The sequence below is a fragment of the Dromiciops gliroides genome, chromosome 3, assembly GCF_019393635.1.
Source record: "Dromiciops gliroides isolate mDroGli1 chromosome 3, mDroGli1.pri, whole genome shotgun sequence".
Lineage (NCBI taxonomy): Eukaryota > Metazoa > Chordata > Mammalia > Microbiotheria > Microbiotheriidae > Dromiciops > Dromiciops gliroides.
In genome coordinates, this window is record NC_057863.1 from 584,459,121 (window position 1) to 584,479,502 (window position 20,382).

Here is a 20,382-nt window from a genome sequence, read left to right on the forward strand (position 1 = left end):
CTTGATACTGTGCTAAGCACTGGGGATACAATAAAAGGCAAAAAATAACCCCTGCTCTCAAGGAGCTTTCATTCTAATGGGAAAACAACATAAACAGGATCATAAAAATAAATGCAGGGTAGTTGGAAGGTAATGTGAGAGAATGGTGTTAGAGAAATAACTGGAGGAAACATTTTCTGGAATATAGTTCTCATTAACAAAGAGGAATGGGTCCTGATTATGTGTGCTAGATTTCTGCAAATCATATTTCAAAGAGTTCAGAAGATGAATGGATATGATCCCCTGGAGTAAAATATTTTAGAATTCAGATCAGGAAGGATTGCAGATACTCAAGGACATAATTCCATTGAGAATACTAAGAAGCTTTTGGAAGCAATCTGGAGGCATTTTGACAATCTTAGTTCATCCCTATCCAAGCAGGAATTCTGTCTTTCCAGCAACTTCTGGGGCTTTTGACTCCTGGCTGATTGTTTTGTCCATGTAAATCTCACTGCTGACATAGAAAGTCATTTTTCTCACCATTAGCGGAACTCTTAACTCAAGAAGCCCAGTGAGTAGGCAACAGAATGAGAAGTGCTCTACAACTTGAGGAGATTCACCTACACATAATGAAGTAAGAACAATAATTCACATTCATTTAGTGCTTTAAGGTTTGCTATAATTTTTCCTTACAAGAACCCTGTGAAGTAGGTGTATATATATATATATATGTGTGTGTGTGTGTGTGTGTATACATATATATGTATGTGTATGTGTATGTGTATGTGTATGTGTATGTGTATGTGTATGTGTATGTGTATGTGTATATGTATATGTATATAATTCCCATGTCACAGATGTGGGACCTGAATATGGGAAGTTAAATGAATTATTTATGATGACAAAAATGGTGAGTATAAGAGTTAGCTAGTGAAGTTCCCAGCTCTACTTTCCCCATGAGAATAGAAAATTAACCACACGGTCTCGGATCTGCTTAGTCTTCACCCCATAGATGATGGGATTCAGCATGGGAGGAGCCAGCATACAGACATTGGCCAGGAGAATGTGTGTGTGAAGGGGCACATGGCGTCCAAACCTCTGGGTGATGATGGTAAAAATGCCTGGAAGGTAAAACATGGAGATGACTCCAAGGTGGGAACCACATGTTCCCAAAGCTTTCCTACGGGCCCCCTGAGATGGGAGGCGGAAGACAGCTTGGAGTATGAGGATGTAGGAAATGGCTATGAACAGGGCATCCAGCACCACGGTGGAAAGGAGGACAGACAGGCCATACCAGACATTAACACGGATGTCAGCACAAGCAAACTTGGCCACAGCCATATGCTCACAGTAGGTGTGGGGGAGTACTCGGCTGCGGCAGAAGGGTAGCCTCTTGACCAGGAACACATCAGGAAGAATCACACAAAAGCTCCTCACAATAACAGCCAAGCCAACATACCCAATAATCCTATGGCTGAGGACAGTGGCATATCTCAGTGGGTCACAGATGGCTACATAGCGGTCAAATGCCATTGCTAACAGGATTCCTGACTCAGCAATGAATGTGGAATGGATGAAGAAAATCTGGGTGACACATCCATCCAGGGAGATCTCTCCAGCTTGGAACCAGAAGATGGCCAAAGCCTTGGGCAAGGCTGTAGTAGAGAGGACGAGGTCAGTCCCAGCAAGCATGGAGAGGAAGAGGTACATGGGCTCATGGAGGCTGCGTTCATTGATGATGATAAAGATAAGGAGGCTGTTGCCAAGGAGAGCAACTAGGTAGGAGAAACAGAAGGGGATGGAGATCCATACGTGATGTGCCTCCAATCCAGGAATACCCACCAAGATGAAGACAGTGTGACTGGTACTTGTGTGGTTGGGAGAGGCCATGATCAGGAATGGTCAACTTTGGGTCACATTCCTGTGGACAAAAAAAAAAATCAGAAAATGGGGGGGTTGGCTTTTCATGTACTCAGTAGATATTTTAGATTTACTCATCAGCATCCATGTTGTTTCCTTTAGTAGAAGATAAGATCCTAGAGGGCAGAGACAATTCCTTTTTGGTCTTTTTTTATTCCTGGAACTCAGCACACTGAACTGCATGTAATCATTACTTAATGAATATCTGTTGAATTAAACTGAACTGTGTGACAATGGGGAAAGGATGTTATTTAATGGCTAGGTGTCAGGAGACCTGGATTTTACACCTACCTTTGCCAGTACCTGGCTCTGTGATCCTGTAAAAGTCACTCCTTTCCTCTAGGCTTCTGTTTCCTCCTCTGTTAAATCAGCAAGAAGTGTTTAATTAGCTGGCTCTTCCTACTCTGAAATGTTTTAGTTCACTGAGTCATGTGTGGATGGGCTAGAAAACTAATGAAGTTTTAGAAAGCTTCATTACCCTATAATTACCCTTTTTGGCCACTAGATGGTGAACACTTGAAATAAGAAAATATGTTGTATGTCCATTGCTCCTGAGATGTGAGATGGCTGAAATTCCCAGCACTGTAGTGGAACCAATCAGAAGTTTCCTGCGTCAACCTGGTAAGGTTCATTACTCCTGAGGAATTGCAGAACATTAGGTCACAAAGGGATGTTAGAATTCATTTAATTGAGATCTAATGGAGTTAATTGACTTCTTCAAGGCCCCACAGGGAAGTAGGTAAGTATGTAGCTAAGTGAGGCTAGAAGAATCATATTTTTGGTCTTGTCAGAAAATGCAGAAGTCAAGATTGTGAAACCTGGGGATACTTGTAAGAGTCAAGAGAGTGACTCTTTGGGGACACCTGAAGAAAGTCAGTTATACTTCAAATACAACCCTTTTTTGCCCTACCTCTTGGACCTCACACTCCAGAGTGAAGAAAGGAACAGAACAACCAAAACAGATTTTTCCTAGCACTGATTACCTCCACCTTTCCTATAAGTATATTTTCAATACCTGCTGGTAGTTCAGGTCTCACACTAGGCTATGCTGTCAGGAAGAGACAAAAGAAGCTTGGCTCCCTATCCTTGGGGGAAATTGGCACACATATACATATGCAGAGGCCAAAGAAAGGTTATGACAATGTTTTGCATCCTCTGAAGTTCTCACATGGTCCCTAGGCTGCCTCCTTGAACCTTAAATCCAGGTGAGTCCAGATTCTCTTCACTCATATGTCATCACCTCTCTGAAGAATTAAGGTCTGCAACAGTCACTATGAGCACATAGTTACAAACTCATATATATGATATATATATATATATAAATACATATGCAGACATATGATATACACATATATGTATGTGTATGTATATATGCATATATATATGTGTGTGTGAACAAAGGCAATAGCCTAAGAAAGATGATGTACTTAAAAGCACATTTCATCATGATCCCCTTATTGCCTTAGTTCTACAAATTTTTCTGAGATCTATATCCAATGGGACTCCTCTTACCTGGAACCTCAGTCCCCTTATATTCCTCACCCTTTGAGTCAAAATTCCTGATGTCTGGAGCCTCCATCTCAAAGAGTAACAAATCACCTGATCATTTTGTTCTTCAAACTTTCCAAGGAGATTTTAACTTTATCTCACCTGTCTCATTAGGTCTAAGTTAAATCTAAAGAATATTAAAGTTGGAAGGGACTTCAGAGATCACTTAGTCAATTCTACATTCTTTATACCAACCTTGATAAATGGTTATTTAGTTATGTAAAGTCTACTATTTCCCAAAGTAATCCATTCTGTATTGGGACAGTTCTATTTGTGAGAATATTTTCCCATATATTGTATTGAAATTTGCCTCTGAAATTTCTATCTCTACTACTGGTTCTATCCTCTGAGGCCAAATGTTATTGCTCACATAATCATTGTACAGTTATCAAAATCTTTTCCCACAAAAAATCTCTTCTACAAGACTAATCTGTCTCCTGAGGAACTTGTATGTGGCTTAGGAAGAAAGTTAGAACTGAATATAGAACAACTGATTGGTTCATTGTTGGAAAGGAGTATAACAAGGCTTCATATTGCCACCTTATTTATTTAACTTATATGCAGAGTTGTTCGGTCATTTACGTCACGTCTAACTCTTCGTGACCTCATTTGGGCTTTTCTTGGCAAAGATACTGACGTGGTTTGCCATTTTCTTCTCCAGCTCAGTTTACAGACAGGGAAATTGAGGCAAACAAAGTCAAATGGCTTGCCCAGAGTCGCATAACTAGTAAGTGTCTGAGGCCAGATTTGAACTCATGAAGCTGAGTCTTCCTGACTCCGTGCATGGCACTCTATCCAAGGCACCACCTAGCTGCCTCCATATGCAGAATATTACATCATGCAAAATGGCAACCTAAATGAATCAAAAGTTGGAATTAAGGTTTCTGGGAGAAATCTCAACAATTTCATACCATTTTGATGACAGAAAGTGAATTAAGAAGCTCTTGCTGAGAGTAAAAGAGAAGAGTATTAAAAATAGCTTGAAGTTTAACAGAAAAAAACCCCAAAAACTAAAACCACAGCATCTGATCCCATTCCCTCATGACAAACAGAGGGAGAAGAAATGGATGCAGTGTAAGATTTTATATTTTTGGGCTTAATGATTACTGCAAATGGTGACATGCAGCCATGAAGTTTGCTTTTTCCTTGGAAGGAAAGCTATGGCATATCTGGACTGCATATTAAAAAACAGAGCTATCACTTTGCCAGCAAAGGTCCTATAGTCAAAGCTATAGTGTTTTTTTCCAGTAGTAGTGTATGTCTGTGAGAGTTGGACTATAAGGAAAGCTAAGCAGAATCGACATTTTAAAATTGTTGCTGGAGAAGACTTTTGAGACTCTTGGACATCAAGGAGATCAAATAAGTCAATACTTAAATTAATTCAGACTATTCACTGGAAGGAAAAATACTGAAGCTGAAGCTTAAATACTTTGGCCACATAATGAGAAGATGGGATTCATTGGAAAAGATGCTGATGTTGGGAAAGATTAAAAGCAAAAGGAGAAGGGGATGACAGAAGATGACATGGATAGATAGTATCATGCAAGGAATGAATATGAGGTTGGACAGTCTTCAGGGGACAGTGGAGAACAGAAGGGTCTGACACTATAGTGCATGGGGTCATGAAGAGTTGCACATGACTGAACAACTGAATAACAAGTCAATCACTGGGTTTGGCATCCTTCAAACATACACACACACACACACACAAACATGCGCACATGCCCCCCACCACCACCACCCCCCCCCACCAAATACACATTGAACTTTCTTCTCCCTAGAAGAGCAGGTTCTGGAGTTCAATGTCACTGACACATGTTTTCCATGTAAAGACTTATTAGATAATTTCCCATCCCTTTCTCCCTTCCCTACTCCCGCCCCCTAATTCATTCTACTCTTAACTTTGGCCGCACTTGGAGAGAGATGCCTTGGAAATGTATCCAGTTTAGGGGGCTTTGCCCTACTGCTTCTAGGAATGAAGGGGTTGGGGGAAATGGAAGGTCTCTGGGGAGAGAGGGGAAGAACAATTGAAGCAGTAGGGAGTAGAAGGTTCTGATGGTCCAGAAGTTCAGGTCAGGGAGTGAAAAGGCACCAGTGCTTTCAATATACTCTTTCTACAGTTGAACCATTAAAACACTCTTCCTCACCTTTATGTACTTACAGACTAACAAATACAAATCTAGGCACAGACACACATGCATTTACACACACCCTAATTTGCATTCACACAAAAAGCAAGCAAAAACATATCTGTTCTATCACAGGCATACATGCACGCACACTTACAATCACATGCATATACATATTCACCAAAGCCTCTGAAACAGTCCTAAGACATATCTCAATGCTCAGCATTTCCCTTTTCTTCTATATTGAGCCAGGACTTTCTCAGAAAGACAGGACTTCAAGAGGGCAATATATTGCTCTCCAGTCTCCAGAGATGGTAGTTCCTTCCTCAATGCAGGCATGAGTGGGGGAAATGAGGAATAAAATTTTATAGGATAATCCCATTGAAATGGGATTTTTTTTTGAGAATGGAAAGGGACCTCAGAGATGCTCTTGCCTATTTTCCTCATTTTACAAAGGAGAAAAATCAACTTAAAGGGGAAAAATAACTAGGCCCAGGTCACAAAACAAGTTAGAGACAAAATCAGTTATAATCCAGTGCGCCTGAATCCCAAGTAGAAATCCTTCTGTGGAATCATACAATTTCAAAATGCAGGGCAAAAAGAACCTTGGAAATCATTGAGCATCAGTACTAAAGCAGGAATCTCATATAAAATACCTTTGACAATGATTCATCTATTGTTCTCAGCCTTCAGGGATGGCCCTCACCTCTCTATGATGACCCTATGGACCTAGGACCTTTTCTTCCCTTGCCACTCCCCATTTTTCTTGCCCCCTGTCATCTCTAGGTCTTTCCTCAGGCTGTTTCCTATGAGTAGGAGTGGGGAGAAGGAAGAGCCAGATCAGAACAGAATCATGTAAGGGCTGGCTCTAGGTCTGGAATCAAAAGACGTAGGTTCAGATCCCAGCTCTGCCATTTTCTTATAATCACTTTTGTAATGTCATTTTATTCCTCTAGGCTGTATAGTTTCTTCATCTTTAAAATGAAGATAATTTTTCTATTACTTTCTATTAGCCTTCTAGGAATGTTATGAATAACAAATTAGATAATGTATAAAGACAAATGAGATCAATATCGAATAAGATAATAAATGCAAAGCACATATAAATACAGGCTCATTCTAATTAATATTAGGATCTCATACATGCTTCATCTTCCTCATCTCACCTAAAATATTTCAGCTCTGGAAATCAAGCAATCCTGTTCACAAATGAGCACCCAGCTGCTCTATGTACAGCAGCTAGAGAGCCAGAAGAGGAAGTGCTAGGGTGATTTATCTTCTCTCTGGGTTCCTTAGAGACCACGGTCCAATCCTTCTGCCCCTGGAGATTTCTGATTCTGCTATTATCTCTGTTCACCAAAACCATTAGGCTATAGTCAAACACTTCAAGTCCTTTAACACTGTCCTTGCTGGATTTTGATGCTCTGGACTATTCAAAGTTCTTTAACTGGGAGGTGGGCTGGATGGAGCGTGAAGACAAGAAACAGCATCTAGAAAACGGATGAACTTTTCTTTGATGCCTCATATCTGACATCAATTAATCATCTTGACTATCCAAAAAAAAGCTAATGCTATCTCAGGCTTCTTTAAAAAGCATAATGTCCTCAGTTCAGATATAGCATGTTGGGAAGAGTGTGGCATATTAGCTAGAGAGCCAGTTTTGGAAGACTAGGGTTCAAGTCCTGCCTCTGACCCTGTGTGACCCTGGCCAAGTCCTTTATACTCTCAGTGTTCTAGGCAACTATCTGAGACACTAAGCTGCATATATGTCAACTTGCATTAATAGAGGAAGTCTCTTCATTCAAAGAAAAACAACAAATAATTCTAGGAGACAGAAAAAATTTAATAGTGATATTGAAGTATGTGTAGGTCTACTATATGAATCAAAGATGAGATTGTTAATATTGATTCTGTTTGGCCCCAGAGAAGCAGCGGGGAAAGAATGGAAGTTACAGAATCAAATTAGGTTCTATGTTGCGAGAAACATCCTAACACTCAAAGGTGTTCAAACATACAACAGACTACATTAGGAGGTGCTGGTGGAGGTCTTTGAGTACAGGTTATTTTTCATTCATCATAGGGGTTGGAGTTGGGATTCTCGTTTGGGTAAGAAATAAATGACCCTTAAAATTCTATTTTTCATTGATTGTGTGAATGAGACAATAGATAGAGACAACAGTATAAAGTTGTTTCATATACTGTTACCACTGATCTGTTAAATGAACCACAAGAGACCCTCTGACAGGTTGGGAGCATCTCCAGTAGAAGATTTGTTAAAAGGTATTCAAAAGAAGTAAAAAGCTAGAGGGGTTACAAATGCATCAATGCTGATGCTTTGGGGAGCAGAGCAAACAATACATTTATTAGGCTTACAACTTTAGAGGTGATGCAGCTTCCAGTGTCCTCCACATCCCACAGTCAGCATATAAAGCATCTGGCTGTGTAGCAGACTTATACTCCAAAAGAAGGTCACACCAAAGATAGGAGGTAGGATGCCAATTCCCCCTCCAGAACCATAAAGTCTTGATCTTCCTGCTCCTCCTCAGTATTCTCTTTATAACTTTATTTTTTAAATGTCAATAGTATTTTTCCAATTATATGAAAAGACAGTTACCAACATCTATTTTATAAGATTTGAGTTCCAAATTTTTCTTCCTTCCCCTTTCTCCTTCCTCAACACAGCAAGCAATCCGATATAGATCATATATTTGCAATTTTATGCCTTGTTTAATTTCTGTAATGACAGCTACTAAAAATTCCACATAATTGACAATGAGAAGGTATATTCCTCTTGACAAGACTATAGCCTCATAATTAAAACATTCAAAAATCTTAAAAGCTCCTGATTTTATCCCTTGGTGAGGACAGTATTACAGACTATGAGGGAAGAGCTGTCTTTTACCAGTAGAGTGATAGTCATGGGACCTTTAGAATATTGTGAAAAACGTTTTAATTAATGAGCATGTCCAATAAACTCTTGTAGATTCAACTTAGAATATCTGTCTTTTCTGTAAGTTTTGAGGAAAGGATGGGCAGTATTTGCTATTTTTTTATTTTATTATTGGATGAAACAAAATATTATTTTCCATTTTCTCATAAAGTTGTTCAAATATGAAAAAGAAGGAAGAAAAGGGTTATAACATCATCAGGGGAAAACTGCCCAGAATGATGAAATCATGGGTGCATGAAAGAAAAGACGGATAGAGGATAGATAGATAACTAAATGACAGAGCACTTATTAAATGTGTGTTATGTGTAAGTCAAATATTGAAATATGAAAAAAACAATACAGTCCCTACCTTCAAGGAGCTTACATTATAGTAGAGGAAGACAACCAAAGGAAAGCTGGAAATGGGGGTAGCAGCAAGTGACAGAGAGCTATGGTTCCAGAAAAGATAATATGAATGAAAATTGATCAGATCTTAGTATTCCAGGGAAAGAGTTCAAGGGTATATTGGGGGAGAGGGGAAGGTGAGCATGAACACCAGAACTCAGGCAGCATGGTATGGATGTGGAGGCTGGGAAATGACATGAATAGCAAACAATACTCTTGTTACCCTTCTAAATACAGGTGCAAGAGTTCTACAGGTTTTTGACAAAAATGGTCAATCTTAAGAAAGCCAAGGATCCGACTCACTTGGAAATATGAGGATCACAGAATAACAAAATCTGAGCATTGAAAGGGATCTCAGTGGCCATCTAGTCAACCTCGTATCTCGTATATGAAATAGAACATGCCCATGATGATACAGCCTCCAAAGAATGGAAACCTACCATCCCTCAAGGACAGTCATTCCAATGTTGGATGGCCCTAGATTTTCCTTATACCAAGAGCCTAAATGAGCCTTTTTGCAACTTCTGCCTTATGGGACCAAACGGAAGAGATATAATCCTTCTTTCACATGAAAGTTAGCATGTTCCCCTTATATCTTCTCTTCTCTAGTCTAAACATCTATATTTCCTTCAACAAATTATTTACAAGAGAATTGTAGGGAGACTTTAAAGCACAGTGTAACATTAACTTCTACTCTGTGGGCTTTGAGCAAATTCATCTTCTTTACTCTGTGTAATCAGAAGGATCTTTGTACCATGCAAGTTGGCCTATGTCAGGCACATCTGAGGTCATTATTTCCTGTGTTATTATTTAAAATGCTCCATGATATAGTTGTTTTGAAGAAAGCATTATGTAAACCTTAAAGTGCTATATAAATAGGAGATATTAATATTCCTTATGGAGATAGGGACAATGATAAAATGTCTTTCACATGTCTTAAGAGATCATCTCTGGGCAAAGAGGTTCAACTAAATTGAGGCTACAGGTGAAATTCCATTTCTCCAGCACTCAAGTCAACTCAATAAGCATTTATTTAATCACCCACTAAGTGCCAAGCACTGTGCTAAAATTTAGGTATACAAAGAAAAGCAAAAGGTATTCTGCTCAAAGGATCCACAGACTAACGGGAGAGACAGAATATAAAAAACAACTAAGCTATATACAGCATTAATTGGAGACAATCAATAGTAGTAAAGAACTAGCTTCGGGGCAGCTAGGTGGAGCAGTGGATAGAGCACCGGCTCTGGAGTTAGGAGTACCCGAGTTCAAATCTGGCCTCAGACACTTACTAGCTGTGTGACCCTGGGCAAGTCACTTAACCCCAATTGCCTCACTAAAAAAAAGAACTAGCTTTAAGGGGATCAGGAAAGGTAGAAGGTGGGATTTTAGTTGGGGTTTGAAGGAGTCCAGAAGGAGATAAGGAAGGAACATGGAGGTCAGTCAGTGAAATTGTTTGGTATTAGGAAATGGAGTCTCTTGTTCAAGAAACAGCAAGAAGGTCTATGTCATTAGATCATAGAGCAAATGGAGAGGAATAATATATAAGGAGACTGGAAAAATGGGAGGTGGCCAGGTCTTAAAGGGCTTTAAAAGTAAAACAGACAGCACCAGCCCTGGATTCAAGAGGACCTGAGTTCAAATTCGGCCTCGAACACTTAACACTTGTGGAGACCAATTTTTAATTGGGGAGAGTGTTAGCTAAGCGGCTCGCCACAGTATTGGGGTAAGAAAGGAGACCGGCAGCCTCCCTCAAAACAGAACAGGATTTATTTTAACAAGAATGAACTTTAAAAAAAAAACACCAACAGGATCAATAGGATCAAGGGAAAGGAAATAAAATGGGGTAAGGGAAATTATACAATCTGAAAAAATACCACCGCCCAGGAATCAGCTGAGAATATGCAGCAGAACTCCTGTCACCTTCCAGCATCCAGCTAGAAAGCCCAATTCTCCTCCCCGAAACCCAGAAAAACCCCATACAGCCCCAGGCCATGGGATGGCCGCTCTGACAGTCACATGACTGCCCTCACTAGGCTCCCAATCACTAATTTTGCCAGGCCCATGTAGGCATCGGCCAGTGGTGATGATGTGAGGTGGCAGCACCATGGCAACGGCTACAACCAGTAGGTGGAGAACCATGCGGTTTGTGGAGTCCCAGGCCAGTGGCATAAAAACCTGAAATAACAATTAATTCTTTACACACTTACTAGCTGTGTGGCCCTGGGCAAGTCGCTTAACCCCAATTGACTCACCAAAAAACCCCAAACAAATAAACAAACAAAAGTCAAACAGAGGATTTTATATTTGATGCTGAATAGAGAGCCACTAGACTTTTTTGTTTGTAGCAAGAGTGATATGGTCAGATAATTTTGGCAACTGAATAGAGGATGGACTCAAATGGGAAAAGACTTGAAGCCGAGAAATCAACCAGTTAGCTATGACAGTAGTCCAGGTGTGAGGTGGCAAAGGCCTGCAACAGGATGTTGTCAGTGATAAAGGAGAGGAGGAAGCATATACAAGAGATGTTATGAAGGATTTGGTAATATGTTGGCTAGGAGACAGGTGAGAGAGACTGAAGAGTACAGGGTGGCACTTAGTTTTCAATCCTGGGCCACTGAGAAGATGACAGTGTTCTTAACAATAATGGTAGGACGGTTTCTTTGAGCATATATGTTTTATTTTGTTTTTGTTTTGCAGGGCAATGAGGGTTAAGTGATTTTCCCAGGGTCACACAGCTAGTAAGTGTCAAGTGACTGAGGCCGGACTTGAACTCAGGTCCTCCTGAATTCAGAGCTGGTGCTTTACCCACTGCGCCACCTAGCTGCCCCAAGCATACATGTTTTACACTGATATTCATCCTGGAAAATCGCTACATGACATCTATACTTCAAATTCCCACAAGAACCTCAAACTCACCATGTCCAAAATTTGAGTTTACTGTCTTTCCCTATAACCCACCCTTTTCTTCTGATTCTTTGATCCTATGTCAGCACTGCCACCATTTACCTATGTTGCAAACTTTGTATTATCTTTGACTCTGCTCTTTCCCTTCCCTTTCATTTTGAATAAGTCCTATTGATTCTTTCCCTGTAACAATCCTTCCATATGTACCTTCATCTTGACCCAAAGCCTTCACTCTAATAAATGTCCTCAATAATACCTACCTATTCTATTGCAATAAGATGCTTTGGGCTCTTCCTGATCATAGTCTGTCTTATCTCCAGTATAACTTCCAAACTATTGCCAGACTAGACTCTTGTATCATTCCTCTACTCAGAAATATCAAGTGATTTCATATTGCCTTCAAAATAAAGTTTATATGGCTCTAAGTGCATTATAGGCACTATAAAATATGAGACCACCTACTCTTCTAACTTTACTTTATGTTACTTCCCTACATATACTCCAGGCTCCAGAAAGTCTTGATGATTCAGCCTCCATACTTTTTGCTTACACTGTCTTCTCTCCCAATCAGTTTATCTTTTAAAATCCAGATCAAATTCTACCTCTTTTCTATTTGCCTCATGCATTAATAATTCTATACTTCTCATTAATACAGATATATTCTCCTTCAACCTCAGATGGAATGTATTTTGTCTGTGCCTCTTTTATGGGCTTGTTATATCTTTTTGTTGGTTTTACTGACATTGAATATTCATCATATTCCTTTACTATACACTAAGTACTATATGGAAGAGAGTGTGTTTTGGCCATAGAGGGGAGCGAGGGAGGGAGGGAGGAAGGCTGGGGGGGGGACGGGGAGAGAGAGAGAGAGAGAGAGAGAGAGAGAGAGAGAGAGAGAGAGAGAGAGAGAGAGAGAGAGAGAGAGAGAGGGCTCAATCTCACTATCTCACTCAAAGGCAAATTGCCCACGGTGTCTAAGGAAACTGGGGATATATTGCAGGGAAAGGAGGCTTTTCTCTAAATGTCTGCCTTTCAAGTCTTTTCTCTTTCTCTCCATTATTCTTCCCAAAGAAGGTATAGAACCATATGTGTTACCTCTCAAAGCAAAAAAAGAAAAAGAAAAAAAAGGGTCTCTATTCTCCCAACCTCTCACACTGATGCTTTCTCTTCACATAGGCAAAGACCACTGTGTCAGTATCCTCTCCACCAGTAGCAATAGTCTTATGCAACTGCAATAGAATTTAACCCTAGGTTACAGTGCTAACTCATATCTTCTTCAAAACACAGCACAGCACCTAGAATTCATTAAACATTTAATAAAAATGTAATTGAATTAAAACAATTTCCCCATGAGTCTACTTCTCTGTATTCTTTAATTGTCTTTTTCATTTGGTAATGTGGAGATTGCTAAACTCACCAATATACATTGGGATAATCTGATAGAATGATGAAATTTTTTTATCTCAGGTCTTTTTTTTTTTTGCGTGGGGGGCAATGGGGGTTAAGTGACTTGCCCAGGGTCACACAGCTAGTAAGTGTCAAGTGTCTGAGGCCGGATTTGAACTCAGGTCCTCCTGAATCCAGGGCCGGTGCTCTATCCACTGTGCCACCTAGCCGCCCCCCCTCAGGTCTTAATTGATAAGATAGATGTTTATTAACAGTATTCTAGGATGTTCAATAAGTTCAAGACATTAGAACTGATCCTAATAGTGAACCATTTTGGCCACCCGACTCCTAATTTCCTTGGTCTTTACTCCATAGACAATGGGGTTGAGAAGAGGTGGAGCCAACAGATAAAGGTTAGAGAGAAGGATGTGGACATAGGGGGGGATGTGGAACCCAAACCTATGAGTGAAAAAAGAGAAGAAAGCAAGAAGATAGAATTCAAGAAATACAAAGATGTGGGCAATGCAGGTGTTGAAGGCTTTGAGCCGAGCCTCTTTCTGAGGGAGGCGGAACACTGCAATGAAAATCAGAATATAAGACAGAGTAATAAAGATGATGTCAAAGCCTAGGATGGTAAAGGCCACAAACAAACCATAGGCCTTGTTGACCCGAATGTCATCAGCAGCCACCTTTACAATGGCCATGTGCTCACAGTAGGTGTGAGAGATGACTGTGGTTCGATAATGTTTCAGACGGCATTTGATAAGCACAAGGCATGGGGCCACCAAGAGAGCAGCCCTTAATGTCACCCCAACCCCAATCTGAGTGACGAGTTGTGGAGTGAAAATAGTAGTGTGTCTCAGGGGGTCACAGATGGCCACATATCTGTCCAGGGCCATGGCCAATAGGATGCCAGACTCAATGCACTGGAACGTGTGGATGAGCCACATCTGCAGCAGACAAGCCTCAAAGTGGATCTCCTTCATATTAAACCAGAAGATTCCCAGCATCTTGGGCAGGATACAAGTGCTGAGGGCAATATCAGTGACCCCCAGCATGGCCAGGAAGAGATACATGGGCTTGTGGAGGCTGCTCTCAGATCTGATGATAAACAGGAGCAGGTAATTTCCAACCATGGCAATGACATACATGGCACAGAATGGAATTCCAATCCAGCACTGTACAGCCTCTAGGCCAGGAATCCCAATCAACAAAAGTAGGGATGGCATGAAGATTGTGCCATTGGCCATTTGTGTGGGAGCTAAAGTACATCAAGTAGGAGGTTCAAGGCTTCCAATTGGGATTATTACCTGAGTTAATCTCTCCTCTTCTTCTAACCTGTTGACTTGAAAACAAGAAATATGTTATTCATATAATTTGAAAATATATCACATCACTCAATTCATCACAGAATTGAAAAAAAATCCCTAGAAGTCACCTAGAACAATCTATTATTATTATTTTTATTTATTTATTTTTAATGAGGCAATTGGGGTTAAGTGACTTGCCCAGGGTCACACAGCTAGTAAGTGTTAAGTGTCTGAGGCTGGATTTGAACTCAGGTACTCCTGACTCCAGGGCTGGTGCTCTATCTACTGCGCCACCTAGCCGCCCCACACAATCTATATGTAAACAAACAACCCCTCTACAATATTCCCAACAAGTGGTTATCCATCCTTTGCCTGAAGACCCCCAGTGAAGGCACACTCACTGTCTCCCTAGGAAACCCATTCTACTTCTTCAATTATTTGGATTTGTTCTTCTTATATCAAATCTGAATCTGCATTTTTGAAATCTCTATCCATGTTCCTGATTCTGATCCCTGGGGCCCCACAGATCAAGTCTAATCCCTCTTCCTTATGAAGCTACCGGTGCTTTAAAACAGTTATCATGTCTTTTCTTTTTGGCATATACTTGTTTCCAGAGGAAATTTCTGCATCAGTAAGGATAAGCAAGTACTCTGCAACTAATGGCATTATAGGGAAAAGAGAGGTTAAGTGATTTGCCCATGGTCTCAGAGTAAATATATATCAAAAGCAAGACTTAAACCCAGATATCCTTTGACTCTCTGGCCTCTTCTGAATGGCTGGCTTGAAAAGCAAAAAATATGTATACTAATATGGTTTTCAGGTTTATCATATAGTTGAATCAATCACAGACTAGGAAAAAAACCAAAAGCTATCTACCACAATCTGGATATAAACAGAAATCCCTTCTATGAAAGACTGCTTCTCTTTTTCTCTTATATAGGTAAACATAACCAGTCCCTGAACCTATCTTTCGCTGTGACTTCCTGTTTCCTTACCATCTTGGTTCTGTGGAAATTTCTTTTCGTTTGGGGACCCTACCTTTGGGTTAAGATTAGAAAGCCTTGGGGCAGCTAGGTGGTGCAGTGGATAGAGCACCAGCCCTGGAGTCAGGAGTACCTGAGTTCAAATCTGGCCTCAGACATTTAACATGGACTAGCTGTGTGACCCTGGGCAAGTCACTTAACCCCAATTGCCTCACTAAAAATCAATCAATTAATTAATTAAAGATCAGAAAGCCTTAGGCCCTCAGGTTTTTCTTCTGTGTGTGTGTGGGAGGGGGGGGCTGGTGCCCCTCCCCCTCTGCTTCACCTGAGCCAAAAAAGCCCCATGGGCTGTACAAGACACCAGGTCAGATGGCTGGGGGACAAAGCTCTAGCTTCCTCCACCCTGAGCGGATCTATCTGAGAGATCCCAGGCTCATCCAGGCTGGCCTCTGGCGTAGCCCATGCAGTGGTCCCTGGGCGCACAACATGGGGCACAGGCCCCTGGAGCCCTGGGTGTGGTGTATGGGATGTTTGAGCATCCCCTCCAGCTGCAGCCCTAGTGCGGCTGGCGGATTAGCTTGGTGTTTGTGGGGGCGCAGGGAGCCCTGAGGTTTGAGTGGAGAGAAGGAAAGATATATATAATGGAGAGTTAGACACTGAGAGGCCCGGAGAGCACAGAAGCAGTCAGCACAGGGTACAGGTTGGAGAAAGCGAAGATTAAGAGAACAAAAAGGCTGGAGCACTAAGAGATCAGGGAAAGAGAAAAAGCTAAGAGCAAGAAGGGATGGAGGCCAATATGGAGCAGGGGGGCTTTTCAGTGAGGGGAATGCTAGAAGAAGGTCTGTTAGTACGCAGAAGGAGGCTAAAAAAGTTCTAGGCGCAGCAGGTGGAAAGAGACGTGCCAGGACGCAGTCAGGTTGTACATTTTCTTGTATTCTTAATTTTAAATTGTATCTCATAAATAAACCCTCTGCTGTTGAAATGGAAGAGGCTTCTTAATCTTTCGCTTATCAATTTTGGGAATGGAGCAGTGTGGTGGAACTTTATAAATGGCCCATATTAAATTAATAGCAGTCAGATAACCAAACAGTCAACAGTCACAGATTAGGTACCCCAGTCAGATTAGCCCCCCCCCCCAAATTAGGCCAGTAAGTTAAAATATTTCTACAGTTCACTTTCGCTGATGTGTTCTAGCTTGACAGTGTGCAGAAGATGGTACAAAGGGTGTGGACATGCCCATTGGCACTTGTAAAGTCATTCATGTCTAATCAAGGATTGCTAAATTTCAGAGACTAAGGAGAATGTAATTGATTTTGTCTATATGTATGAGATACTTATTTGTGTAGAATCTATAAAAATGAAACCACAGACTAAATGACCCCTTTGACCCCCTTTTCCATTCTCTGATAACAACTAAGAGATTAGAGTCATAAGAATGGACTTTGTTCCTTGGGGCCAAAGTCAACCAGGGGCTGACCACCCAGTCCCAAATTTGATTGCCTTTCTGACCAAGAGAAGACAACAGAAGGGTCAGTGGTGGGGTATAGAGAGTATCTGGATCCTGATTTCCTGCCCATTGAGTGCCTGGATCCCATGCAGGAGAACCTGTGACAGAGGTATATAGAAGTAGCATGTGGTTTCAACCATTTGACTACAAAGAAATGGAAACACATCACCAAATAGCTGGAATTACTGAATTCCAGGCTTATAGAGAGAGGGGGAATTTCTGTGCGGGACCAGTTTATGAATTCCCTCACTGGCAGCCCTACATTTGAGAGGTTCAAATTCTGCCTATCTTGAAAGAGAAGAGGAGTTATTGGACAGTGCATTTTCTTAAAGAGAAGATTATTATGCATATAGCCAGTGGAGTCAGTTCTAAATGATTTGTGAGACTGTTATATTTTCAGTATGACTGTTAAATGCCAAGAATATTTCCCTTCAGGAGAACATCGCCCAAAACACATATATGTGGTTTATTTGTCTCTTTGCTCAAAGTGGATATATAACAAACTCTTCAACCAGGATATTTTCTTGCCCCATTGTTTAAAATTTTAATCAAGGAAAATGTACTCCAGAGTATGTCAAAGAAGGGCTAGGAGAGGAATAGGCATATGGGAACAAAGAAACGCATTTGCTATGACAGCAATAACTGAGAAGACGTAATTGGGTAGCAGATGCAATGCTACTTTGAAACCACCAAACCAAGAAAACTTAGAGACTTAGAACACAGAAAAGGCAGACATACAGACAGAAAGATAGAATATTTATTAAATGCTTATTACTATGCACCCAGAATGGGGCTATCAACTGGAGGTTAAAAATATAAGCAAACAGAGCACTGTTAGATACATTTTTATCAATGACTTGTATAAATGTATAGATGACAGCTTTAGCAAACAAGATGTATCAGAAGCAAAATTTTTTAAATAAAGATCTTAGCAGCCTAAAATGTGGAACCAAGCCTAATGAAATGAAATTTTATTGGTAAAATGGAAAATGTTTCACTTAAGTGCAGAAAGTCAAATTTAGAAATATAGGATGGCTATCGAAGTATAGGACTGACTAGGAGGTAGAACCTTTGAAAAATAATTGGTGATTGTAGTGGATCATAAACTATTACTTTTCCCATTTTGTGGATAAGGAAACTGAGGTTTCAAGAGGAAAATTAACTGATCTCCTCAGGGTCACATGGCTAAGAAATGTCTAAGGCAGGATTCTAACTCAGATCTTCCCACTTACTAGTTCAACTCTCTAACCATGGTGACACCTAGCTGCATTAGTCAAGACACCAAAAGGATAAAGAAAGGAACCAAGTCAGCAATCTATCCAGATATATAGGAGTCACTTGCATCTGAGGGTTATTCTTGCCAGTAGCCAGAAATGACTACATTTTTCTCAAAAAGTGGGCATTGAGAGATAGTCTAAATGGCATAGGGGTAAAACAGAGTTGAAATGGAAAATACAGACTATTTCCTGTGCCAAACACTCTGACTTAATGTTAGCATAACATACAGACAACATAGCCTGTGTCATAAGAGATTTTAGATGTTAGGAAAGATTATAATTCAAAATTGCTGACTTATGAGCTGATAATTTGAAAGGGTCATAGGAGAAATTAATGAAGGGGAAATCTCTGTTTGGCTTTAAGGACCCATGTTAAGGACCAGATCATTTTTAATTCTTTGTATGATAGAAGCACCCAAGGCCAAATGTAAAAAAGGATACCTTCCTCCCTGAAGTCATTCAAAGAGCAGTGATCTTCTTATACTGCCCTCAAAGAACAAATCTTCAGTCTCTGCTGTGAGACCACAATGAATCTATCTTTTTTTTCCCTTTGCTCAGTATAACCACAATAAGAATTGTGGTGTTATGGAATTGAATTTGTATTCAAGGGGGCAGCTAGGTGGTACAGTGCATAAGGCACTGGCCCTGGATTCAGGAGGACCTGAGTTCAAATCCAGCCTCAGATGCTTGACACTTACAAGCTGTGTGACCCTGGGCAAGTCACTTAACCCTCATTGCCCTGAAAAAAAAAGGAAAAAAAAAAGATTTTATATTCAGGACCAGAACTGGGTTGACATCCTACTTCATACATTTGCCTACTTTACAACTACGAGCAAGTCATTTAACCTCTTTCAGCTTCAGTTTTCTTACCTGTAAAATAAGTGGGTTGTTGTCAGTGGTCTCCAAGTTCCTTTCCATGTCTAAAATGTATGATACAAAAAAACACTTCAAGTCTTAAATTTCCTGTTAGGTCCTTATAAATTTGCCTTGCTATTTATCCCTGAACAAGCCCCTATGTCATCCATAACTACTATGTCTTCTTCTCACACCCTATCCAAGATACCTGACTAACCAACTTACCAGTTTCAGGTGCCTCAAGTGGTGACCTCTATGGGAAAAACATGCCTGCTGACTATGGAGACACTAGAGTAAAAGGGATGAGAGCAACAAGATAGTTTATTCTGTTCTTTACAAGTCCCAGGGGTCATGTTTGGCATGAGGGAACACAGAATCTTAGGAGCCTCCCACAGGGGAGGATCTATTTAAATTTAGGTCTCTCTTAACTTTTATTTTTCCTTTCTCTGCCTCCATTTCTGTCCTTCTGTCACTGTTTCTCTCTATCTCTGTCTATTTTTGTCTCTTTGTGTATATCTCTCTATCCTTCTTACATTCTTCATTCATGTACATCTCCATAAATAAGGGGTGTCTTTCGGAAGTCATCTTTTTTTTTTTTTGATTTGAGTCATGGTGTCAGAAACTTTTGGTGTATTCTGCATTTCAGATTGAAGACTAATATTTCGAGGGTGATTGGAATACTTATTTATTTCCTTAGTTTTCCCTTTTGGGGAGGGGAAAGAATTAGCAGTTGGCTAAGTATTTTCAAGTAATTTTAGTAGTACATTTCTTACTCACCTTCCCATACCCCATGCTATATCATAAGGTTTCATGAATATCTAAACATGGTATGCGGACTGGATCAATTTATGTGATTAACATAGAGGCCCCAGGTAAGCAAATATAAGAACTGAATTGAGTGTATTCCAAAGGGAAGACATCATTGTCATCAAGAATCACAAAGAAGGGCAGCTAGATGGCACAGTGGATAGAGCGCCGGCCCTGGATTCAGGAGTGCCTGAGTTCAAATCCGGCCTCAGACCCTTCACACTTGCTGGCTGTGTGACTCTGGGCAAGTCACTTGACCCCAGTTGCCTCACAAAAAAAAAAAGAATCACAAAGAAAGCAAGATGTACTGGCAGACATTCTCTTACCTAAAGAGGGCCATATGGCAGAATGGGCTAATAGAACTTATATATCCCTTTCACTAGTTGTATTTATAGTGATTTAAAGTGTATAAAACATTCTCCACCCAACAACCCCATCAAGTA

At 40.5% G+C, this 20,382-nt stretch overlaps 2 protein-coding genes across 2 annotated transcripts in view; both read right to left on the reverse strand.

Moving 5' to 3' along the window:
- Positions 1–924: 924 nt before the first annotated feature.
- Positions 925–20,382, reverse strand: part of LOC122746633 (olfactory receptor 52B4-like) — a 69,278-nt gene continuing 49,820 nt past the window's right edge. Inside the window, exon 2 of the mRNA XM_043992425.1 lies at positions 925–1,900. Within this exon, the coding sequence (XP_043848360.1) occupies positions 925–1,869 (945 nt within the window). The 5' untranslated portion in view covers positions 1,870–1,900. The remainder of the gene's footprint in view (positions 1,901–20,382) is intronic.
- Positions 13,518–14,450, reverse strand: LOC122746636 (olfactory receptor 52A5-like). Its single transcript, XM_043992428.1, has one exon. It carries the CDS (start codon positions 14,448–14,450, stop codon positions 13,518–13,520), a length of 933 nt encoding a protein of 310 aa, XP_043848363.1.

Coding starts and splice junctions, on each gene's coding strand:
- LOC122746636 (XM_043992428.1), bottom strand. CDS start 14,450: ATGGCCAATGGCACAATCTTCATGCCATCCCTACTTTTGTTGATTGGG.